The sequence below is a fragment of the Maylandia zebra genome, unplaced genomic scaffold (genome assembly GCF_041146795.1).
Source record: "Maylandia zebra isolate NMK-2024a unplaced genomic scaffold, Mzebra_GT3a scaffold07, whole genome shotgun sequence".
NCBI lineage: Eukaryota > Metazoa > Chordata > Actinopteri > Cichliformes > Cichlidae > Maylandia > Maylandia zebra.
Genome location: NW_027490037.1, coordinates 136060 through 162500, shown reverse-complemented (window position 1 = coordinate 162500; position 26441 = coordinate 136060). Strand labels below are relative to the sequence as shown.

Genomic DNA, 26441 nt, shown 5'->3' with positions numbered 1-26441 from the left:
CCAGTAATTCTAGGGGGTGTTGGGTTTAGGGAAGTTACGCAAATTTGAGCAGGTTAGTAAACCTAGTGTTGAAGCAGACCGTGTAATTGATTGTGATTTTTTTTCTCGAATACACACACAGGAGACCGCTTCGTCCAGTTCACACCAGTTCAAGCCCAGGATTCCGTCGAGCTTCACTTCGTTCAACACACAGGTAAGAGTGTTACCTTTCCCACGTTGTCAATCCGTAATGCAGCCAACACGTCTCTCCAGTTGTAATAGAATGTAGGTTTGAAGCAGCACGCCGTGCCTTTAAAGCACACTGTGTAATTGTGATATTCTCCAATGTCGACTTGTGGTATTCCAACGTCAGGTGACAACTTTATGTTGAAATAGTACACGGGTCCAGCTGGCGGTGGCTCTAGGTACAGTGATTCTGAGCTCAGCATGCGTGACACAGAGCTCGACTGGTTGAACAGCAAACACAATATGCAAGCCGTAGGGCTTGCTCCATATGTGTTCGCGGTGTCGTTGTCACACCTCGCGACGTCGGCGTACGCTTGAGGTGATATCAACGCTCTCAGCGGCCGGCGTTTGCCGTCGGCTGCGCTGACCAGCATGCCTTTGCAGTTATGTGCGTTTGAACAAAATGGCAAACGTTGATCGTTTAACATTTGCAGTAACAGGTCTCTATTGTACGTGTGTCGAACGAGGGCTCTACCCGGTATAGCTCTCTCTGCGAGAGACGCCATCAGGGGCTTGGGGTTCTTAGCCAGCAGTTCCATTATGGTCAGCACCGGAGTGCAGCTTGTGCACAGAGCCGATCCCTGAGTGGAATCACACGCACACGGCTCGGACGCGGCGTGCGTGTCATGAAACAATACTTTGATGTCAGATGGAGAAATGTGTCTGCTTTGCGACACTTTGCGCAGTACACGATGTCTGATCTCCTGTCTATAACGGTCCACTTTGCTCACGTCGCAAACGCGCCGTGTGTCATCCGCCGGGCAGTCCGCCGCAGATCTCGTCTTTGGCCACAACGTGCACATTTCACGACGCTTGCCGCGTGTAGTCTCTCGTGAACATTTGACACAAGGCTCGCCCGCGCTACGCCCGGCCGAGCATCCGGCACAGAGCCAAAGACAGCACACTTTTTCCACAGCATCCTGAAAGGTCGAGCATATCCCGCACACAAAGCGCGACATGACCTCACACGACGTGAAGTGCGGCTGACTTAAGTACCATGTAGGATTGCCTCTTAAACACATGCTGCAAACTCTCACGTTGCAGGGACACCGAAGCTTGACGCCTGCTCTGTGTCTGTCTTTGCTGCTTTTCACCAAGGTCACCCGACACACTAGGCACTTCGAGTCATTGCTGTTGTGTTTTTTGTGTCCGGGTTTACCCAGTCGGCCGCTCCGCGTGTCTTTGTAGCTCGTCGTAGATACGCGCCTGTACAGGTTCGTAGCTTTGCACACAGACCTGACCAGAGCGTCTTTGCGTTTCGTCTCGCAATCTCTCAGCAGCTCTTCTGGAACCCGAGTCGCGGACAACGAAGCGTTTTCGATGGCGAACCGAGGGCTTTGCTGTGCTCTATTCAAAGCACTGTCGCTGGAGCCCATGCCTGTGATAGATGACATGGTCTACGTCCCCGGGGCGGAAGGCTTCCGTCTGACTGAAATGATGTCGGTGGCCCCGTGTTCAGATCACAGGTTCAACTTTGCTCACAGCGTACACGTACTGCTGCAGCGGACCTCCGGTTCGGCAAAGGTACGCTGTCCTTGTGATCAGCGTACAGACGGCAAAGCCGGTGATATAGTGCGACGAGACGATCACGTGAGACACGACCGGGTCTCCGCGAGAGCAGCAGCATATCGAGCGCGATCCGGAGGCAGGCCGCTATGGGCCTTCGAGATGAGCCAAGTCGTCACAGCGTACAGATGGATATTGAACCATCGCAGCACGGACTACACCAAGTGTTGCGACGCTGTGGTTGTGTATCAGATACAGAGATCCAAGTGGCTGCCTCCGGGGCTTTATGTGTACAGAAGAAGGCCTACGCACTTTGGCTGCACAGTGGACAGACCCGTAGCTGTGATTGAACAATTCAACCTTAACCGAACAGCCGTCGACCCCGAGCTGCCGAACGCCATAACGATTGACATGTTCCCGGGCTGCGATAACTACAGCGCCATGTACATTGTGACGCGCAAACAGAGTAGGCTCACGCCCGAGTACGGCAATAGGATATTCGGAGAGGCCGCAGCGTTGGGTATCGTGGAGTCGGTGCATCCACCCGGATACATGTCAGCCTCCGAGCGTTATGAAGTGGCCATCAGGACAGAGAGGATGTATGTGTTAGACCTACGGTGGAAGGCGTTCGACACCAGAACGAGATGCGTCCACGCCATACCCAGGATCAAAGGCATGAAAGCCATCTTATGGTCTAACCACAACGGCGATGTACAGAACACAGAATGCAAAGTGTTGAGTTGGCTCTTTGGCCACTCCAACGAATTGCCCTCGGACGTGCAGATGGTAGACTACACTGCCGAAACTCTCGGAGTCCGGTATATACTAGTGGACATGGACACATTCACCGGCGTTTTACCGCAGCCTCCTCGCGCCGGCATGTCGTTTTTCACACACACACATTTCACCGGCGATTTAGCCACAGCTACGGCCGCAATCGGCCACGTTACGGGCCCTAGAAGCAGGATGGGCTCGCCTTGTCAAGGTAAACCGCTCGACGTCTGGTACACGTTACCCTCAATGGGTTCGTGCCATCCAACACCTTACACTTGTGGCGATAGATACGCAGACGTGAACATAACAGATGAGATGAAGGCAGACTTGATCGAATGGACACTCAAAACAGACGCCGCTGACTGTCAAGGCCTTGCCGTTCAGCACACACTGTATTACCACTGGGAGACCGCTCAGTACAAGATGATGTTGTGTCACACTGTACCAGACGCAGACACTTCGCTTAACATGTTCAGGCTTTGATCGTCGTATTGTGCGATACTCTAAGCTGTCTCCTTCGTTTGGAAATTTGTGTGTGTGTGTGTGTGTGTGTGTGTGTGTGTGTGTGTGTGAATAAATTGCCACTGCTGGGGCTACCATCAGACAAAGACTGAGGTAGTACACCATCAGGCAAAGACTGGGGTAGCACTATACACTATTTATAAAGCACACTATCATCTAGTCCATACTGTTTCATGCTTTGTATTTCAGAACAGTGTCATGGCTCAACAGGATTATGGTGTTACAGAGTGGAAGCGCATTGCCAAAGCGCTGCATTCTGGAGCCTTGCACAACGACGTGACTTTCGAAACGACCCAAGACGCTCTCAACCATCTGTACTATTACCAGGAGTCATACATCGCCGCGGTCAGCGGCCATGACCATGGACAGTATCGTGATTTCTGCTACATTCATAAAGACAAACCGTGTCGCACTCATCAATGTCAACTTAAATTGAGTGTGTTTTTTCCCGGGGTAGCCACTGACAATCGATGCGCATTGTGCAATGGCGTGACAATGGCCCCGACCGCCGACGGAACCGTCGCCTACGGGATCGAGAACAGAAGACCGTGGTGTGAGATGTCGGATTTGGAACAGTTGTCTCTGAAACACTTGGAACACTTAGCTGTGTACCACACGCCATATTTTGTGATGTTGTTTCTGGGGTCAGTGAAGAACAAACGACACGTGTTACACAGCGATCAGGCGAGCAGGCAGGAACTGGTGCTTGTCATCTACAGCAAGTACGGGCACGGAGAGACGCCATTGACCTTTCACGATAGACAGAATAAGGATATCACTTTCCTAAAGCTGTGGTGGAGATACACGAACCGACAAAGCTCTAAGGTACTGAATCTCAAGATCCCTTATTATCTTGAAATGCCCAACACCACAACCCACGGCACGTGGAACCCTGTACACGACAAATTTGCAGATAGAACACCGGAGCCCCTCTACTCGTTTGTCAAGAGTGCGTGCATATGCCGCGACGTGTGGTGCGAGGACGACGCGTACAACGCTCCGCTATGTTCGTCTCCGACATTACAAAGCGTCGCACGTGCAAACGACAACTCTGTCGTGTATTCGCTACAGACACCCGTGCCTAAGCTTCACATCAATACAGTCTTGGACGCCACTGTGACAACGTACAACACCAGAGATTGGGAGTCCTTAGGTATGTCGCTGCCGTGTTGCAAACCGCTCGCCCCCAGGCTGGACTCGCTGGTGTTGGAGGAGTCTGTGGACTGCACCGTGCTGTCGCTGCGTGCAATTGTATCACTACACGAGATCTGGATTCCTCTCGAGTCGTGGCTGTCGCCGGAACACTGTAACGACAATCCCATTCTACCCGTGACCAGGCACAGGGTTGCCGCGGGCGTGTTGGGCTGCTTCAGAGATATCTACGAGAAAAACACAGTGCCTCCCAGGCAACTGTATGCTACCCACCGAGACTTGATCAAGACGTTGCTAGTGAACACGCGCACGTGGGACGTCGTGTCTCTATTACCCTATGTCTGTATGAATAAGATGTACAGGGCAGTAAACAGTGCGGCGGACGAGACGAGCCTGAGGAAGGCCTGTTGTGGGATAATGGTGCAGATATTGCTACCCCTCACCGGTGATGTCGAGAGTGCAGTGGACAGTTGGTGGAGTAGTGACGCGTCGGACAGTGCCGATACTATCGAGTCGCAGTTCTTACTCTTGTGCAAAGAAGGCTTCTGTGATCTGAGCACTTGGGACGCGTTACAACCCGAATCGTTTGGCGTCCGATGCATGTCGATAGTGGACGGCGGCTATGTCTGGCTGGGCGACAGCGTGACGGACGACAGCGTTATGAGAGATCGGCTGTCGGAGATCGGCCTGACCGAACCTGTCCGCGTCACCGTCATCGAGATACCACCGAAGCAAACCGTGCCATCTGAAGGATCTCTCACCGCGCCGATCCACAGGCCTGGCACAAGAGTGCTAGAATGTTTCAGAGGACTGGCAAGTGCACTCACAGTGAATGCTATGTGTGTGTCTATGCCCAACGACATGATAATACGCCGACATGAATTCCGTCGTAGCCAAGCTAGTAATAATGCCTACCACGGACCCGGTAAGAGGCCCTTGGCTCCTGACAGCGGCAGCGATCCGCAGGACAACGGCAGCGCTCGACCTAAAATGTCTTATGTTGAAACGCACACCGATGAGCCCATCATCATAGAGCTAATGAACTTTCCCCATAACAACGACACCCACAACATCACATTTCCAAGTATAGGGGACAACGTTGTCCCGAGCGAGCCATGCCATTCCATCAGCTTTTCATTCGACATCCACTTGTTTGACACTGGGACCTCGCTGGCGGACGTCGATGATTTAAACGCTGGATATCCGCTGATGGCACACATCGAGGATCTCGATACTATAGACGCTTCCACGCTGATGCTGCACAACGCCACAAATCATTCCTACGACATCGTTGCTCCAATGCTGAACATGGAGGTAGACGGCGAGGAGGTAGACGGCGAGGAGGTAGACAGCGAGGAGGTAGACGGCGAGGAGGTAGACCCCTACGATGTAACCTCTTTTGATGTCAACACCATGATCTCGAGCTTGTTTCCCAATGTAGCGGCCGACAAAATGCATGTTAGAAATGGCGAAGACTGTGACATATTGGCTTTGAGTAACACAGACAAACGCAAGAAGCAAACGGTGGCGCCACAGTGTGAGCAGATGGGTGGTTGCGATGACACGCCAGCGGGTCCGAGTCATGGAGACGACCAGCAGGCCGTACATGACGTCCGACTCGAGAGCCCTGTGAGCGGTGACAGTGCACGGCGCGCCCAAAGAAATCCACTGCCGACAGACGACGCATCGGCGATCGAACTACCTGACAGTGTCCTGTACCCAAGCGAATACACATCGGACGAGCCAGAAGTACTGCGTGCTACAACCGAAGCCGATCTGAGGTTCTTAGATAAAGTGCCAAAATGGAGGTCTAACGGAGTGCAGTACAGTCACCTGAACGATGCACGCTACGGGACGACGCACTCGCCCTACTTCACAATGGCTTTCACGACAGCCTTCGAGATCCAGAAACACAAAGGCTATGCCACTAAGCTAATGCTAAGGAAAACCCCCGACACGCCTCAAACCAACCCCACCGTGGGCTTAGAGAAAGTCGTTTGCACGCACGGTTGCGATGCCAACGCTCAGCAGGCGTCCGATGTTTACAGAACAGCTGTCGAGGATATCAACTCGAACTACATTATGGGCATATACGTATGTTCTAGACTGACGAGAAAATTTACCCGTCCGAAGGAATTCACCTACACACGATCGGATATACCATCGGTGACAATAAACTGCAAGACGGGCGCTAGGGTATACTACGCAGTAGATCTATCGAAGCCACCCGAGCGGGGGTTTCGCTACGTGTGTCTACACGTCAACGAATTCCCGATCGGCATGAGAATAGATTCCATTCTCGACATCAAGAGCACAGAAGCCTTGTACTTGGGCCACGTACTGACTACACAGAACGTCGCCGGGCTTTTGATCCACAGGATTTTCTCCGAAGACGCAGAGTTATTGGAGACTGTACTGGACATGCACACGCGGTTGCAGATACACCCGTTTGTGGCAAGGACATTCGCCTTGCACCTCATGAAGATGACCTTCACGGACACAGGCGTCACCGGGGCCTTTGTCGGGGAGCATGTGGGCGAATGGAATTTAGGGAGTCCAGACGGATTGGCAAATATGACCGACAGCCAAAAGTGTACGCTGGCGTACCACGTCACCACTTGTCTTATCAAAGCACAAATCCTCACAATGAGTATACTCGGGTTTCCCCTGTTGAGACTACACCCTGGTAGGATATGGAGAGACGGCGCGCGCTTCAAAGTGGATTTGCTGGCATGTCTGCTCGATCACATCACGTCCAAACTGATTTCGCAGGTCTGCGTGCGCAAGAACGCGAAAGAGGACTTTGACAGTCCCATTGCGCCAGTGCCGGGTGGTGTGCGTGCCATCACCGACACGCTCAGAACGTTAGACCTCGACCGATTTGTACCTCAGTGGGAAAACCTGCCCGACGATTACGAAAACGACGTTCCCGATGGCGACATAGAGGTTTTCTATAGTATGTATGAGCAGTTAACACAGCAAGACGTGCGGGACGTGCACATATTGTCTCTCCTGGGTGAATGCGAAACATATCAGCCTTTCACTGTACCGACGGCAAACTGCCGGTCTGCACCGTTTGCGCCGTTTCATGTGCAAATACACAATCAGTACGTCAAGTGGAACAAGGTCATAATAGTCGAACCGGTACAGGCAGCGGACGCTCTGCCACTGCCTACGTTGATCCCACAACATTCATCGAAAAATAAACAACGTTCTTCTTTGACCACACGGCGTCGTTCTTCGACCACAACGAGGATTCCTGCACGTGAGCCCAACGAAACCGCTCCTGCTCAAAGACAGCTTCCTGCGCCAAGACCATCCAAAAGCAGAGCCCCCCGCAGGTCAATTTCTACACCGACCCCAGCCGTGTCACAAGCACGAGCATCCCGCCAGAGAGCAGATGCCGTGTCGCTACCACGAACACCACCTTCCCTCGAAACAGAGCAACCTCCCCAACCCGCATCGCCCGTCCCTGACACTGAGCGCAATCATAGCTACGTGCACGCATTGAACTGCGGTGTTGACTATATGAACACACGTCACAGTGTTTATTACGACTGATTTGTCTCCCTGTTCACTTTGACCAGTACATGTATATATGAATGCCAATTTATGCGCGTGCACGCCTGTGTGTTTGCTTTAATGCTTTAATGAGTGCCACAACTAGTCCCTGCTGCACTGGGTTTCATTTGCTATATATATATATATATATCCACAAGTGATTTTTATTCTTGTCAATGTGAAAATGAACATGTTCATCTCTGTACATAGGGCAAGGGTTCTTTATTATACACACACAGATTACATTTGCTGTATGTCTACGAGTGCTTGTTTTTTTTTTTTATTGTACATTCAAGGACCGCTCAGGGCATTGTTGCCCTAATAATAGGTTGGAAATGATTATTGTCAATGTGGAAATAAACATGTTCATCGCTGTACAGAGGGTATGAGTTCTTTGTTATGAACAGAGAGTTTTTCCCGTGGGCTAATAAGATGAAATGTACTTCATCCACCGAAAGCCATCTCTCCGGTGTCATAAGCAGAGTGTACAAAGCATTTTCACCGTCGACTTTATTGTCATTAAGGTACACTGTAAATTCTCGGTTCTGCGCTCTTTGCGCAAAGATATGAGCCGCCGTTTTTCGTACCAATATATCTCGTGCCTCGAATGAACATTCTGGCCCCAGGTCCAATAACACCGAAGCGGTGTGAAATCCACAGTACCCGTCGCTTTTCACCGGTTTCACTGCAATGTCATTCAAGCGAAGATATTCCTTCAAGGTGTCACCCACGGGTATCGATCCCCGTGGTGTAGGTTGATCGCTGATGACACACCAACCGCGCTGGGTCAAATGCAACGCACCGTGGGGCCGGTTTACATAGTACGGATTGAACACGTTGTATTCGCTTCCGTGCGCGATCACTTGGATGTTCAGCCCAAACATACCTCCGACTATAGCCGTTATAGGGACAAACTCACGCTCTCTGTCGCAGATTTCACGCAGTTGCACAATATCGTTGCACACCGAAAGCGTACTGTGTTGACTTGGGAGTCTTTTCACTATCAAATGTACCATAACTGCGAGCGTTTCTGGTGTCCTGGGCTCGCTAGTAGCATGGGACCGTTTAGTCGTGAGCACCCATAACGCTTGTATCAACCATGGATAAATGTTGTCGGCGTTCACGTCGTGGTGGTCCTTGGACCCCCGTACACTGTATGATGTCCGACCTATGTTTGTCATGCAGGGATTGTTTATCACGGGATCGTCATTTACTGTGTACTCCTCTTTGTTCGCAGGGGCCAGCTTCGCCAAGAACGCGTCCTCCTCGTCAAACCCCAGATTCTCGACGCTGTCGACCACAAGTCCCTTGCATACACAGTGTTGTCTTGGTACGACGCCCTGGGACACACTAAGGTTAGCTACACCCATTGTCAACATGTCCACCTCGACGTCAACATTGTGTTGATGTGTAGTCTCCTCGCCGGTGGTTGTATTTGAATTTGTCGTCTCGTCGATCGGCTTGTCCGGTGTCGACACGAGACCCTCGTCGACTGATTCTGCAACATCCGTGAAAGTAGTGTCACCGTCCTCCAGTGTGCCACGGAGCGATTCTTCTGTGTCACCGTGGTCCGTACTACTACTGTACACGAATAGCGAATCGCACCACAAATCAAAGTCTCGGACGGTGCCGTCCACCAGCGACGTCGCCACGGGTCTAATTGTGTCTGCGCTCAGTTTGCCCTTAATGCTGCTGTGAAGACCGTACGCTATGTTACCCAGGTACTCGAACTTAGGCCCCGTAGTAGCATCGGCCTCGCGTCGACTGGCTCGACCGTGATGTTCGGCGAACCAACGGTCTCTGCTTTCTATAGCCATCTTCACGGTTGCCGGTAGCAGGGCCGTGCGACGTACGTAAGGCAGCTGTGTCAGCATCTCGGGCACGTAAAGCTGCACCAGTCTGAGGCGGGTGTGTTCGGCGAGCATGTCCCGAAACACCAAGCGCGTGGCCTTTGACATTTCCCCGCTCCTGTACTCCACGACTGAGTCGGCCGCGTCGGAAATGTCAAACGTGCGACACAGGCACTTGTCGGCGTCGGACCCCGACTGTAACAACTTGCTCCGTAACGTCGGGTGAGCGTATATAGCCGATAGATACACCATGAGATACCAAGCCGCGAAATATAACAGTCCTCCCGAAGTAACGCAGACCAAGTCGCACGCAAGAGCCGAGGCGACGGCCTGGCTAGACCGAGACAGCGCCGTGACCCCGCACGCGGCAAAGCTCAGCGCTAAAGTCGAGCTCAAGAGGCGATCGCACGAGCTATCGCCTCGACCTGCAAAGCAGGGCACGAGTCCGCGGTGAAGCGCTTCGACGATCGCCCCTCTGTCGCTCTCCGTCATCACCCCCAACGACACGAGATTCCCCAGTGGACCTAAGAAGTAAACGTCGTAGTGTTTGCGATCCACGTGCCAACACGGGCCTGCTGTCATGGGCAGGAACCGTTGCAGCGTGCGTTCGGGTAGGCCTCTCCAGCCCCTGGCCAACAGTTCAAGTAAGTACGCCGGGCTCGGGGCGACCGGAATGGCCAGCGCTCTAAATAACTGGTAACAAGCCCTGGTGGAATTCACAAACACGGGCCACAACTCCGTCGTGTAGCATTTTCTCCCAGGCGGCTCGAACGTCAGTTGATCTATCGCGTTTTCCGCGACTCTGGGGAAACACAACAGAATGGCTAAAGTCACGTCCTCCGGGTCTTGCGCTCTGGCTTCCATGGCAATCGGAGCCACGTCCATCACATCCACTGCAGTGGATATGTCGGCGTATAACTCTTCCGTTACCTTATCTGTGCGACGCGACAGCTTCTCGCCAGTGGAGTATCTAGCGTTTGCGCGTATTTTACTCTCGAGCTCGTGGTCGGGTTCGTACGCTTGACTGGACGACGACGGCGGCGGCGGCAGCGGCGATTCGTCGGACATCTCGCGTGCTCTTGTAGATACGTGGTCATTTGCGAACATAACCACCAGGGCCTCTGCGTCCTGTTGCTCTCGAGGCTTGTACACATGGTATCCCACGGAATGCGCCACCGTAGCCAGGGCCCAGTTTTTTAAGTTTTCATCATCGGACCCGGGGCACTCTCCAAAGTTTATGCCGTACAGAATCCAACATAATTCTATCACGGCTTCGTTTCGCACAAGCCAATCGCCTTCCCCAGACGCTTCTACGGCGGCACACTCTATTAGAAACGCACAGGAGGCCAGAAGACGAGCTCTGCACAGTCGACACTTTACCTTCGCTATAGCAACCTCTGCTACGCGGACAGCATGCACAGCGGACCAAGGCGTGTAACCCGACAGTCTCATTGAGCGGAGCACGAGGCGTGTGATCGCCGTGTGCTCGTTGCCGCACGCGTCTCCACAATCACGCAGATGCGTGAACATCGGGCATCCTCTGGCGTCTTTGGCAACGCATTTGTAGTCGTAGAATTCTTGCGCCCAACCTAACTTGAGATCGTTGTTAGTGTCCAGTGTGTCCTTGCGTTCCTTCACCCAGCTCGATCGCAAGATCACATGCAGCACGGGAGCCAGCATGGCATCGCATGCGAACGCACCGAACAAATCCACGGCCCAGGATAAATTGTCAGTGTCCGCCAAGTAGTCGCGAATCAAGCCTAGCAATCCGTCGTCGTTCTTCTGCTCTATCACCATTCTGTTAAGCTCGGGCAGAGCGATGCATGCCAAATACGCGCCCCGTAGCCGTAGAATCGAACGCAAGCATTCCTCGGGCGATGACAACCAGGTGCCGTTGGGTGGTATGTCTTGTAGATGTATGTCCCCTTTCAATTCAACCACAGTGCTGTCCGCCACGTACCACACGGCCGTGGTGGATGACTTCGCCACTGCCTCACCAGAAGCGTGCTCGCTGATCCCCGCATCTACGTAGGGTACCATGGCTCCGGCTGTGGCTTGGTCCAACGACACGCATATCGCCCCACCTTTCCATTCGTAAAACCCTTGTCGTATTGGTTCTTTGCATACTTCACAATCCACATCATCATCATCATCCTCCTTTGGCCCTTTAGGTATATCCAACACCAAGTAGTCACACTGACTGTCCATGATATCGTTGCCTTAAACAATCACATATACAACAGAGGGGTTATTAGTACATGTCGGTAACGTGATCTCCAGTACCGCTCGCACTTCCACTCACAGGGCGCGTTTCCACTGCGGCATTTCGGTCAGTGGAATTGAACGCAACCCTGAGTTTTCACCAATTTGCGTATCTGACACACAAGCAAATGTCTCTCGTGTAACAGCGTCTTGGCAGAGAGCGATCCCACACCAACTAACGTGTCTAGTACCGCGAGGTCGCTCCGAACGTCCAAGTACAGGTCAGACATGTGAGAATCCGAGGCGCATTGTTTCGCATCCAGGTCCAGTCTCTGTCGCATGTCTTCCAGCAGTACTTCGAGATCCTCTTTGTGAACACCCTGGTCCCGGGGAACGCGTGTCAATTTGAGGTTCAGAGCGTTCAGTTTCTCAGCGCAGTAATCAGCCACAGAGCGCGGCGCCAGGCGCTTCGACCTGTCGATTATGCGGCGTATGTACGCTCTGGCTTCACACCAGGGTTCTCCGTGTTCAACACCGGGTCTTCCCTCGGTGTAATTCAACAGTTCCATCACCGTGATGTCTTTGGACACCTTCGCGCACATTTCGCGCCAAACTTGTATGTATCGCACATACAGATCAGCGTATCTGTCTAATATCAACCTGAGCGCATCTGCGTCGTTGTAGCAGATGTTCAGGGCATCGTGTACCGCGGCGATGTCAGCCGTCGTAGACTCGCCGTAGGACTTTGGCGAGCAGGCAGCTCTCGTCGCGGATAAGCGTACCATTTCTCGAACTAGGTTATTGCGACCTAAGGCCGCCTGCACCATGTAGTACAGACGCTCATCGCTACAGTCTACTTTGAGCTCGGGGTATCTCTCCAAGACTTTCTTGAAACCCGCCATGAGTTCTGAAACGGTTTTCGTGTAGTTGTCTAACGTCCTCCTGTACTTTTCAGCCGATGATTTGCAGTGAGCATCGTAGGCCTTACACCGGTGGCACGCTACTTCGTCGTTTGACTTGCGCTCTCTGTGGTAGCTAGAGGTGTTATGTAAATCGGCTGGTGGCCACTTAGCAGGCTGCCACGCGATCTCAACGTCCCGATCCACACTTTTGTCCGGCTGATGATGCAGTTCGGATGGCGAGATGGTCATGGTTACGTCGCTGTCGCTGTCATCAAAATTGAGAAACGGTCCGCTTGCGTTTGGCTGCCCGTGTGATTCAGCTGAACTCATATCATCATCGTCATCATAATCATAATCACAATCATCACCAACATCAACATCATGAGCAGACCCTTGGTTGCTAAATGTCATAGACTCTTCGCATTCCGGCGATTGTCCGTCTGTTATTGACACTGCAGTTTCCTCAACCGCTAATTTGTATTTATGAAACACAGCATCAATTGCACTAGACAGCAAGGGTCGCAGCGACCCGGAGTAGTCGAAATCAGCATGTCGCTTCCAAAGAGAAGCGGAGACGCCCGTAGGTTCGGTCATGATGGTAGCGATAACCTGCCGGAGGACAGGAAACACAACTCTGTGATCATTCACAACGGCAGACCCCACAAACGGCCGCCTCGTATGCATGATAAATACATAACGTATGTGTACACGTGCCTAAAGCGAGGCAAGCTACAGCTTGTCGACAAAGAGTTGTCACATTTGTTTGGACCAAATAACACCGTGTACCCTAAGCTAGATCCCATCTGGATGGCGAGGTTTCTAACTAGATGCAAAATATTTTACGATGACTATGTCAGCAAACACATACGCTCGTCTAGCTCCGTGCTCTCTAGCGACGGATTGCTGCTGTACGAAGCGAGAACGGCCCGCAGCACCCACACCGTGGCGGATGACCGCGGGCGCATTGTGCGACTTCACAACTTTGCAGATCCTTACGAAACCAGAGAATTATCGTGTGAAGAATGCGCTCGTTTTGAGGAGAGCACAGTCCTGTTTGACAATGCGGCGTTTGTGAAGCGTGCCGATCGAGCGGTTTTGTCTCTGGTCCTATGTGACGGCTCGCATCGGTCCCTTCACGAGCCGTCTGTCGGTATCTCGTGGGATGCGTATTTCACAGTGAAGGAAAAAGACATACGTGGATTGGAAATGGATTCTGAGTTCGTGTACACCGCAGACGGCGTGTGTCTGTATATGATGGTGGCCTCGTGGAACACGTCGGTGTGTTTGGTGTTTGACAGCTCTTGTCGAACCGATACAATTCGGACACTGTGCGCTTTGGCCCTAGGCGATCCGGAGCTCGGGAGCGCTTTCACGCTGCGGTGCAACATACCAGAAGGAGTACGAGATTTGGACCTGAGAAGCATACAACCGTTGCGGGCTGCCGACAACACCCTAGTTAAGCCAAACATAGGGCACGTCGATCAATGTCGGCGTGGGGATGCGTCGAGTGTACAGAGAGGCCTTATGTGTTTAGAGGAAATGGTCAGGGTGCCGGCGGGATTCTCGATCGTAGCCGAAAACGAGCTAGTTGTAGTGTTGAGACACATACTACGAGACGCTGTCATCGTCGTGCCCAAGGACACTTGTTTGGAAACGAACCGGACCGCAGACTGCCCTGATTCTGTCGTACCCGAGGGTTGTGTAACGGAATGGTTTTCGTGTAATTACTCTTCGTTTGTGATACGCAGAGGAGTCACGGGCGTGCCTCCGCTTGCTATATCCACTGCGCAGATGAGCGGTGACGCTCCCACGTGTACCAACGGCACATCGGCTAAAGTGGCAACGCTACGCGTGTTCCCAGCTACACCTTCCAATCGTGTAGCACCAACAACACGCCGTGGGTTTCGCGGTTATGCGTTTGACCACGCGGTGTGCCTGTTGCCAGGCTCTATGTCAATTGTAACCCAGAAACGATTGGAGATTCCCAGTTGCATTGCTATCATGTATTCAATTCTTGCGTTCAGAGGCCTGACTCTGAACGACAACACAGAGTTGTCAAACACTCCGACTGGTCTTCTCTTTGCCTGGAATGTAGAGTTAGACGAAGCTAAAGTTATCACGGCGACTTATCTGTCGTTATCCGACTCGTTTGTCCTGCCTACCGACAGTACGTTTGAACTAAGGGTGGAATCGCACGGGAGCTTGATGAAACTACGCAAGATGCTATCCGCTAACCCCAGGCCTTTGGTTTCGACCGTGAGACTGCATGTGCCGGGTACCGAAAGACCAATGGCACCTGACATAGAGCAAGGTTTGCTCGACGCACAAGAAGCACTGTACTTTGAAGGCAAAGAAAACGGAGACGCTACTACTACTACTACTACTACTACTACTACAACGGCCGAACACGCTCAGGGGGCAACGGATCGCGATGAGGACAGAGCGTCGGATCGCGTTCTACCTTTGACAACAACAAAGCTGAGATTTGGATCGCACATGATTCCGACGGGACACTGTGTGTTATTTGGCCATGGTGTTGATGACAGCAAGTGCTTTGCACGTGTGACCGTTGGTGTACGCACATTGGGTCTTTTGAACGTAAAGATATTGAGAGCGTGTGGGGTGTTTCACAAGAAGCACGGGAGCGGGAGAGCTGTGCTCCACATACCTCGGACAAAGGGGGTCGTTCCAAGACCCAAATGGCTGGGTGAAGACACGGTGTTAAGCGACGACCTGTGTGTGATCGAACTCAACGGGAGTCGCGCCGACGGCCTACCGGCTCCGTTGATGGAACAAACGGGTTTCTTCTTTCAACTAAATTATTCCCCGTCATCCCCGTACGAGCGGGCGCAACAGACCGCATCGGAATGCCCGGAGGTGACGATGTCCAGGATCGAACAAGCTATATGCAGCGACACCGCCAGAGGCTACGAGGAACAAAGACTCGTACGCCTATTCAAGTCTGCGCACGCGAAATACGAACAATGTCTATTTGACGTAGAGACGGAAGAATGCGACGATCCGTCGGCGTGTCGACGAGAGACGATGTCATGGATCGTGGCGGCTAAGAGACGAAAACCTCCGGGGGTGCGCGAGGAGAAAGCCGTCATAGGAGACGGTGAGTTTTTCCCTTTGATCCACGTCGCCGTGGACTCGGACCGCGACAGGATCGAGGAAGAGGAGCTGCTATCGTCTCCTCTAGCCGAATACAAACTCCACCTGTCCCGTAAGTCCCAACCGGGACGGCACGCGATGGCCCGAGCCGACAGATCCGTGGGCGAGTGCGGTTGCGCGTACGAGGCCTGTTTGGACGAGGCCGTGTTACTCGGACACTGCGTCAGGGTGACCGAAACGGCGGGCGCTAAAAGGAACTTCGACGTCAGTGCGTGTTTGACATGTTTCTACAGATCGGTGCATCCCTGCGTGCCCGACATGAAAGTAGGGGACATCGTGCTCGATTACGAATTCGTGGTGCACGGTAGAGGCCGGCTTCATCCAGTGTATGCGCTTCTTAGTCATTTGGCTCAGAGTTGCAGGGTCAACTGCCTTCCCTCGTATAGACTGATAATCCTGAGTAGGCACAGGGGGGCGTCGGTATGGACCAGGGGCACGGACGAGACAAACTCTCGCATGTTGCGAGCCAACACGGTGGGCGCTTTCCTATGCGCCCAAGATCACAGATTGGCCACGCTACTCGCGAGATGTTGCAACCCGACGCCTTTGCTCTGCTCGGAATTCTACAACGGCTGCGGCCTATTGCCTCGCGGGGACGAAGAAGAGCTGCTTCGGGCAGCGTATTCCAGAACCCTAGGACCGGTGTTTGAATTTGAACAGGTCGACGCTTTCCCGGGGAAAGTCACCACTAGCTTGGGCGCGTGGCGTTTTCTGCGACTGACGACGACATCCTCAGATGTCAAGCGGTTCCCGGGTATAACTGTTGTGGACGGCCACACCGTGGCGTTCGCCTCGGAGTCGCCGTTGTTCTACCTCAAAGGCGAGGGTCCTTTGGTGCAACACTTGGAATCGGTCGCGGTGATAGTGGACAGTAGCTCGCAGTACAGGACGGACGTACTGAGAAACGAGACACCCGACTGGCCAGATCCTACTGTCATACAAGACCCCATAAGACGTAGGCCTAAACACGCCGTCCTCGACGAGATGTTCATGCGGAACGGTTACAGGGACCCGTTGGAGGTATCTAGTGTGGAGCGAAGAGCGTGGTCTTCGCTCGTATGCGCGCAATGGACTTTTGTCAAGCGCCGCGACCGCGGCGGTGTGGAACGCGACTGGGAAAACGAGTATCCTGTATCTCAGAGCCTAGTCAGCGTAGGACCTAAGGACTCAGGTGTTGCTGCTATCAGATGGCTATGCGGAGCGCCACCTGAGCGTTTTTGCAACGGAGTGGCAGCGTTGCAATCCGAGGGCAGCGCGCTGGATCGCATCGAGTTACATTCCGAGATGGCTCGGCTCAAAGACCCGCTCGTGTGGCGAGGCTTCGACATCTTGTGTTCGCGCGTGATGGCCTGTCCTGCCGAAAAGCTGTGGTCCACGGGTCTCTGTACAGTATCGAACCACGCGCTGGATGCGTTCGACGAAAGATCCACGGTTCCCGCGGCGCACCTCGTAACGATAGTACACTCGAACGAATGGTACGCCCGTCCTTTGGGCACCGGCGACACGGCCGTCGAGTCTAGCCTTCTGTTTTCTGACGCGCAGGTTTGTTCAGCCGCGGAATTCGTTCACGCTTTGGCTCGTGTGATGCTTTCCGGGACCGTGCACGAAGAACTGGAGATTAGGTGCTTTCGCCAGGGAGTTTACGCGTACATTCAACGCTCTGTGGCTTGGTTCGCCAGAGCCGCGGGGCCGTTTAGGTCCCGTAACGTGACCGTGTTTACACCAGAAGCCGAGCGTGACACCAAGCCGTGGACGCATACCCTCCCCGCGGCGGTGGATGTTTTGAAGTCCAGCAGAAGCAGTTACATCGTATCTTGTACGTCTCAGTGCGCCGAGAGATCGGACGTGAAAGCGATGCTCGCTAACGGTGTGGCAACCGAGAGGGTGAACAGCTTCGGTAACCTAGTGTTGCACGCGGATCGCAAAAGCGTACAGCTCTCACGGCAACAGAGAGAAGCCGGACTGCATGTAGCTGTCGAGACTCTCTACTGTGACAACGCATCGCACGGCGCCGAAACCGGCGACGACTTGGACCGAGTGTACATTTACTGCGATCGTTCACTGAAGCGTTTTTGTGAATTCCACAATGTGCCTAAGGGGATACGGGGACCTGAACTGTGGGCCAGACCTATACCCTGGTCTAAGACCAACCCGTCGGCTTTTTGTTTCAAAGTATCTCAGTTGAAATACAGATGGGAGTCTGGGCTCGATGAGCCCACGCAGGTTCCCGTTCGCGACGCCGGCGCTGTCCATTCTCAGTACGAGACGCAAATACACAGGTGGCAACGGTGCGCCTTGGACGGCATGCTCGTCCCCAAAAAAGCTAGGTTTTGGTATTCGGTAGATCACAAAAGATCTTTCGCGAGAACGACTGAGCGCTCTTCGGTCAGCGAAGGCGAATCGTGTGAAAGCGAGGACTCCGACGGTCGCCCTCGGGCAGACCCGAGGCCCGAGGACTCGGATTCGGTGACGTTGGGCTGCGAGTGGTACGACGAGGCTGCAGCTGGTGTGCTGGTACTCAACTCTCACATTGCCATCGAGTTTACATACGCTACCCCTGCCACCGAGGGACACGTGTTCTTCGACCCCGTCCACAACAAGGATTACGCGGGAGTAGTGCAGTTGCAGGAGGACGGGAAGTTGATCAAGTTCTACAAGCCGTACAACTACAGATCTCTCACCTGCGACTTGTACACCGTTCTGATGTACGGATGCGGGCTAACGCCGGTGTTTGCGAAGGAGAGTGGGATCGCACACTCGGATGCCGCGGCTGACAATGTGCTGAATCTAGCCCTGTGCGCCGTGGCGGTATCCCATCACATAACACCAATGGCCCGCACCCCGTGCAGAACCGTCGCAGTTGTTACGCCGGGAGGTCGCGAGCAAGCCCTAGCAATCGCCAGAGACATTAACCGTGTCGTCGTGGTGACAACGCCTCGTATTAAGCAAAGGGGAATAATTGCGGCGTACTCCTTCAAGCGGCTACCCGAAACGCTAGAGACTGAATTCAGAAACGTGGCTCTCCCTAGTAGGGCTATAACGGCAAGGTTCAGCAACTGTCCGTGCCCCACGGATTTCCTATGCCGTGTCGGCGTGTCTCTGTACAGCAAACTGATGCAACATTGGCCGCATCTCGCCAAACGAGGTGACGTGAAACACCCTACGAGTTCGCGAGACCCGAGATGGATGGGCCTGAGTTTGTGTCTCGCCGAGTGGGAGAGGAAACTGTCGATAGCGGACAAGTTGGCTCCGGGGGCGATAGAGTGTGCGCTTCGAACGCTCCGTCGACCACGCTAGAGCTTTACGACATGGCCTGTCGAGGCAGAATAACGGGAACGATCGACCCCAGGCTGATAGATTTCACCTCGTCCTACAGCGAACCCAAGTCCTCCGCGCGTACTCCGGAGCAACCGACGGATAAACAAGTCGGCGAGTACACGCTGTGGCTTACGATCCAAGCGCTAGAGAGATCTCACTTCATGCTGTCGAATCAAGCTCAACCGATCACGTTGTCGGCGGCCGTGGACGTCTACAGAGCTTTACTGCGGGACTTTGTGACTTGCTCTATAGAGGAGACCGTGGCAACGCTGGACCTGTTACAGGGCTTTTTCATAATAATGCTACGGTATCCGTTCATGCCAGAACTGTCGGTGGACACCAAAGAGTGCCCCGAGTGCTATTTTGAAACCGAGATCACGATGGACTCGTGGGAGCAAGTCAGGAGGCAGATTTCCTGTTGTCACTTCACGCTCAGACACGAACACATACCTTACGCGCGGGACGAGGCGCGACAAGCGAACGTGAATTTTCACATCGACGGAAACGGCGAAATGTGCCGCCTGGGACCTCGTAGAACCATGTTCATAAATCAGGGAGCCGACGAGGGCGAGCGCGTCGCGAACCCGGGCAAGTTCGTCGAGCAGATAGCGATGCTTAAGAGACGAGACGAAACGATTAAACAGAAGACGATGGGCAAAGAAATATTCCATCAGCTTTGCTTGCACACTCGAACTCTCCGGGAACTCGAGACGCCTCGGTATCTGAGCGCCTATCCCATCGCGTCGCTGTACAGGTTTTACGGCTCGCTGAACAGAAGCAGACAGAGAGCGCAGCTGCTCTCGGACCACTACGCACTGACACCCGTGGACAGGACCGCGGTGTCCGTGAAAACGGAGGACCTCCGCATGAATCTAAAGTCCATCTCGACGACCGGCAACAACGACAAGCTACTGTCGTACGTGTGCATGGCGATGATAGGACCCCTGCGTAGATACAACCCCAGGTACGGATGCGTGGCCGACAGAGTCGTGCTATTCAAACACCTGACGGCGTCCGGCTTTCCCGTGGAAAGCGCCTCGATGCTGGTGAAGAACGTGCTATCGGTGAAGCGCTCGCTCATGGTCGAGTCGACCCTGGACGCGGCCCTGGAGTTGCAATTGCGAAAAACGCTAAATCCTACAAACTATAACAGAAAGGTGTCGGCTCTAATCTGGTTATTCTCGCACATCGCGGCGTATTGCACGCTTCGTCAGCTGGACCATGGACACGTGCGCATGGGGGACTCGCCCGACGAGATGGACGCCGACGGAATCTACGTGTTCGACCAAGACCACGTCGGGATTAGAGTGTCCGGCGGAACGCCGGCCGCAGCAGCAGGCGATCGACGCTCAGTGCCCTGGGCCTCGGCCTACATGCCCTTCTCACGCATTCTGGAACTGCTTGCGTTGCGGGATTGCGCTAAAGAAAGACTTTGTTGACAAGATATCGATGTCAGAACCCGAACATTGTTACGATACACTCGTTCAATGCGGCTACATGCCTCCGACCGTTTTGGTGAACATGAGATGGAAACGAGACGTGTTGGAGAAACACAACGCGGCGCTGGCGGAAGACCACGCCGTTCACATCGAAGACCTTAGGCGCGAGTACGAAGAATCGAGACAGTCGAGACGGAGGCGCAAACCTTCGACCGAGCGAATGAAAAACACCGTGAAGTGGAAAAGGCCGGTGTCGGCTGCCAAAACGCCTAGAAGACGGCCAAAGAAGAGGACGGGCCGATGCGGCCCGTGAGCCCCACGGATTTTGCCGTTGTGCATACCACCCCAATATGTACATACTGTGTGCATGTCTAAGGGTGGAATTGTTGTTTGTTGTACTGTATAACATGTATATGAACATGTATATGAATCTAATGGTGATGACAATAAAGACAACAAAGAAAGTAAAAGACACCAGTCTGTGTTCATGACACGATGCTTTATTTTTTTTGCTCACTCGCTCACACATCGGGTAAACATCATAACGTAACATGACATTACATAACATACGGCGTGAACTCTAACACGGCGTGTGTAGGTCGAGCATCCGACGCGTAACTGTCACTTTCTGTCCAACTCGCTCGCCCTCGTCCTCGTAGTATCCTCCGTAACACGGGCCTTTTCGTTTTCTCGACGAGAGCCTTTTGGTTTGCCGCTCGGTAGCACGGTCGGAGACGGATCCTTTCTCCGCGGTCTCCTCCGTGTGCTGTGAGCGTGGGTCGTTGCATTGTCCGCCATCTGCGAGGTCTCTGTCGTCCATCTCTTGCTGTAATACTGCGTTTGAAATGTACGTATCCAAGATCGCGCTGACCGCGGTAGGTAGCCTCTTTCGCTTGTCCGGGTTCGTCAGATGCACTCTCTTGGCGAACGCCGCGTCGTTGGCGTGACGATGCACGTGCGTGGATAAAGTGGACCACTGATTGTGCTTAGTTGTAGTTTTGTCAAAGAACATGATCACCAGATTTCTGTTGTCGAACATAGTACCCAATACACGATGCTTTAAATACGGGAAAAGGCAGAGGGAGACCATGGCCACCATCGTGTAGAACCCGGTGCGACTTGCGTGCTTGTCATTGTATTTGCCGGCCAGTTTTCTCATGAACCGGTTGATTTTACCTTCTTTGCAATCGAAGAGAGTCGACACGGCCACGGCGTTGCCGAACGCCGCGTCGCGAATTACGCTCAGATGTTCCCTCGAGCACCTCAGCGGAAAGGCAGACCTAAATGCTACCTCTTTGGCAAGGGACAGGGTAATGGCCATCCAGGGCGAGCACAACACTCCGATAGAGGTGCTGGTTGACCCTCTATCGTAATGTACATGGCGGTACTCGTCGGAAAACTCCCGGGTCAATAGCGTGGCGAAAAGCGCCACCGTCACCGGCAACGAAGCCGTCAAAATCATCTGGTTCAGGTCCGTGTTACGAGGCGGCGCTGTGTTCTGTCCGGACGTGTACTCCAGGCCTCCGTATCCCAATTCCAGGCTGAGGTCCCTGGACGGCATGTGGTACGAGGCTCTGAATTCCACTTGCGGTTTGCGGAACACCAGCAGTTGTTCGACGGGGCACTCTGGCGGAGGCAACCTCTTACGTTTCGTCCAGTCCACCATGTCGCGCACCAAGGTACACCCCGGGCCGGAGCACACGTGTCTACTACAGTGATCGTGACACACGTGTCCTAGGGCCTCGCTGCTGCTGAACGTGCATGCGTTTTCGACGCAATAGCTCACCCACTGGGGATCGTCTATTAACCCCATAGGTAGGAGATTCGCACCCGGATCCCTCGATCCCATCGCCGTCTTCTGTGTGTCTGCCCTTCTTTTTCCTGTCCTTTTTTTTCCTCCTGTCTTGTGTCACGATTCCTCTGTGACCGTTGCATGCACGTTCGCCGCGATTGCGATGACGCGCAGTTGGTTCTGATCGCACTTTGTCCGTGTGTTTTTGTGCTTTCGTTACAGGCGAGTAGGGGCCAGAGCGCCGATCTGATCTTGGTAGACGAGGTGGGATTCGTCAGCTCCAAAGTGCTACTAGCCGTTCTCCCCAATATAGCGTTCAGGGGACGTAAACAAGTGCACATCACCAGTCACGTCAACAACACCCCTTGGTTGAATAAAGTAGCAGACATCCGAGGGGACGACGGGGAACCCGCCTATCACGTTGTATCGCAGAGCTTCAAATGTAAACACCACGCCAGGGACCCGGACTCCACCTGCGTTTGCATGGGAATCTACTGTCCACAGCACATTTCCGTAGACAGCCATCTGAAGCAACTGATGAACATAATTGTGCCTAGGGGCTTCGAGAGCGAGGTGACGGGTAGCAGCAGCACGTCCTCTTCGGACACCAAGAGCGACACGACTACTCCGTTCGAGGCTTGTATCATAAACAAGTTCCTATCCAGCAACTGCGTGGAGTTGGAACGCATGGTCCAGAGTAGCGTGGCCAGGGCCTACATATGCATGGACCCCACGTTCGGCGGAGGCTCCAAGTCCTGCGCCGGAGTGTGCTGCGCCGTGGAGCTAAGCGGCGGACAATTGGCGGTGAGTGCGGTCGTCTGCTGACAAGCCCGACACGAGCAGTTCGTCGAACACGTAGTCGTAATCCACCTTAGCCCGTTGTTGTTGTCGTCGTCGCGAGTCTCCCTGTGTGTCGCCCTGAGGCAAGTCGTCCGCGTGGAGGTCTAGCAGTGTACAAATGTAAGCGGTCACCCTGGCCTCCGATTGTAACGTCAGCGAGGTTTCGGTATCCGCAGTAGAGCACGACACCATGTCCATCACCTGAGCCCACGTTCCGCACGTACACTCTAAACCTGCCAATCTCATCATCCACCCCGTGATGGCGGTGGAAATGATTACGTGCAGATCGCGTCGCCCCCGCTCTCCCTGACTTTGTAACACAGCCATGTATCTCAGAGCACCGCCGCGGATGCCTTCTACGGACGCGAAAGACGCCAATGTCATATTGTCGTAACTGAGAAAATTACATTGGGCTATGCAAACGTGCACGAACCGCTTAGGCACTCTGTTGCCCAACGCCAGGGTTATAACGTCCGACAGCGTACAAGGCACGGTGGGCCTGACGAGCTCCGCGGCGTGACGGTGCTGCGCCTTGTACGTAGACGCCAATTTGTCGATCACTAGGATCCTGGCAGGGGAGTACGAGACCAGTTGAGCATACATGGTCTTAAGTTGTCCCAAGTCCATGTTAGAGTAGAACGTCATGTTGCGGCGGTAGGCGGTGAACACGATCATGAATTCGTAGTGCGATATCACATAGTCCCACGGAGCAGCGAGCAACTGGCGGATGTCTCTTCTGCACATCTCACACGTATCGCAAAACATTGTGTGTCCGCAATCTACTCAGACCGACAATGATGTGTGTGTCGATGTCCTTTTCTTTTTTTTTCTTTGCCCTTACAGGTGGTGGGCTTAGAGGAGTTGGAAATAGCGGACCTGGATCAAGTGACTCGCGTGTACTCGGCTCTGCTGTGCGCTCACGTCAGGCTATTGAAGGTGCTCATGCCCAGAGTCATGTGGAAGGAAGTTCCTGTGGTTATAGTATTCGAACAAAACACGTACGTCAACGCACTCGTGGACGTGAAGAACCTGATGGAACAATCGCTGTTGGGTTCGGGGTCTTTGATCAAATTCTACAGCAAATGGTCTCACGTCAACAACAAATACATGCTCGGGAAACACGTCAGCGCCAAGACCAAACTCGACATGGTGCTCAGCGCGGTCTCCGGCATATGCAAGGGTGCGCTTTGTTACTGCGACACCGTGATGTCTCTAGGCTGGGCCGTGCTTTCCGAGGCCACGAAGAAGACCAACGCTGTAGAAATGACTATGGGCTACACCAAGGGTGCCGGTTCCAGCAACCGAATGGGTTCGACTATGAACGTGGGCATGTACAAGCGATCTCGCAGGGGTGGCAATCTCCCCACAGCTATCACCTCGAGCGTGCTGGAGTCGCACGATGTGATATCGTTACCGGATCACAGGTTGACGGACAAAATGCACGCGGAGCAGGGCAAGTTGCTACTGGGTAAACTGAGAGAGGAAATGTCCATGGTCACCATAACAAAATCACAGAAGGGCTTGGATGTCGTGAGCACGGGCGGCAAAAGGTCCGTGGACGGTCAGTACACCAGAGACGACATGATTTCAGCTTTCCTTTTGTTGTGTCACACCAGAGAAGAGTTACAACAAGGGGGCGAAATGGTCCGTGTGCAGGGCGAAGTGTATTACAGGTGAACGATAGACTGTGTGAACCTTTTGTTGTTGTAGAGTATAGGAACCACACTGCCTAATTCATATGTCACATCGAAATAAAACGCTCGTTGAGCACATCGGTCGGTCTTGTTGTGTGGTTTGTTTGTTTTTTGTTCGTTTTTTTTTTTTTTTTTTTTTTTTTTTTGCTTGTGTGTCTGACTGTAGGTCGGGGATCCGAACTACCCCAACCCCGAACTACCTAGGTCGGGGTTGGGGAGGGGAGGGGGAGTATTTTATTAAGACTCATATATTCCGAACGGCAAAGACAGTAATAGGAGCCACAAGTATCACACGTTAACAATAACCTCGGTGAATCGACAGCGAACGATATGACAACGTTACGCCTTTCGTGTTTTTGCCGTGTTGCGATGTTACTGTGCGCCTTGTCCCTAGCTACGGCTCTCATTACAAGAGGTATGTAGTCACTTGCAATGTTTAAGTGCAATGGCCTGTATTGCACACTCTTGCCTTTGCTTTGCTTGAACGCTGTCCATTGCACGCCAAAAGTAAGGTTGTCACCTTTCGATCGTACCCCGCTGTATGACTACTCAAATGTTTTTTCTTGCCATCAGATCCCAAACACGTAAGCGCGACGAGCGGACAAGATGTCGCTCTTCACTGTGAGGGTCTGAGGCGTACCAACGGCAACCTGATCGCATTGTGGACAAAGGAAGGACACGCCGATGACAGTTACGTGTTTCACGTTTGGAATAAGCGTTTAAGGGAGACCAATCAACACGCAGACTTCCACGGCAGAGTGCGGCTGATGGACCCATCCATGAACAACGGAAACGTTTCTGTGATTGTAAGGAACGTCAGTGTGGCTGACACAGGGTTGTACTCGTGTATGGTTCTGACAGGTGAACTCAGAGACCCCACAGAGCTTGAATGCCTTGTCACCCTCACAGTCACAGAACACGGCGAGTCCGCAATGCACGGAGAGCTCACGGTCTCAACAGAGATCCCGCTCAATTTCGACCCCACGACCGAAGGACACGGCGAGTCCACAATGCACGGAGAGCTCACGGTCTCAACAGAGATCCCGCTCAATTTCGACCCCACGACCGAAGGACACGGCGAGTCCACAATGCACGGAGAGCTCACGGTCTCAACAGAGATCCCGCGTCATGTCATGCCCACAACAGCAGCACACGGCGTGTCCGCAATGCACGGAGAGCTCACGGTCTCAACAGAGATCCCGCGCCATTTCGACCCCACGACCGAAGGACACGGCGAGTCCACAATGCACGGAGAGCTCACGGTCTCAACAGAGATCCCGCGCCATTTCGACCCCACGACCGAAGGACACGGCGAGTCCACAATGCACGGAGAACGCACAGAGATCCCGCGTCATGTCATCCCCACAACCGCAGGACACAGCGAGTCCGCAATGCACGGAGATGGTGCATATTCGCGTTCTACGCTATCCACACGAGGCTCCGTTGTGATAGCCTCCCTGAGCATGTTGGCGTTCATCCTGGCGGTCTAA

The 26441-nt window shown here is 53.4% G+C and overlaps 1 protein-coding gene across 1 annotated transcript in view; it reads left to right on the top strand.

The window, feature by feature from the left end:
- The window catches only part of LOC143415829 (uncharacterized), a 26771-nt gene extending 330 nt beyond the window's left edge, over positions 1 to 26441 (top strand). Inside the window, exons 2-8 of the mRNA XM_076881251.1 lie at positions 122 to 193; positions 8978 to 9095; positions 22640 to 23221; positions 24101 to 24930; positions 25118 to 25236; positions 25346 to 25366; positions 25525 to 26441. Coding sequence (XP_076737366.1) covers positions 122 to 193; positions 8978 to 9095; positions 22640 to 23221; positions 24101 to 24930; positions 25118 to 25236; positions 25346 to 25366; positions 25525 to 26441 — 2659 coding nt within the window. The remainder of the gene's footprint in view (positions 1 to 121; positions 194 to 8977; positions 9096 to 22639; positions 23222 to 24100; positions 24931 to 25117; positions 25237 to 25345; positions 25367 to 25524) is intronic.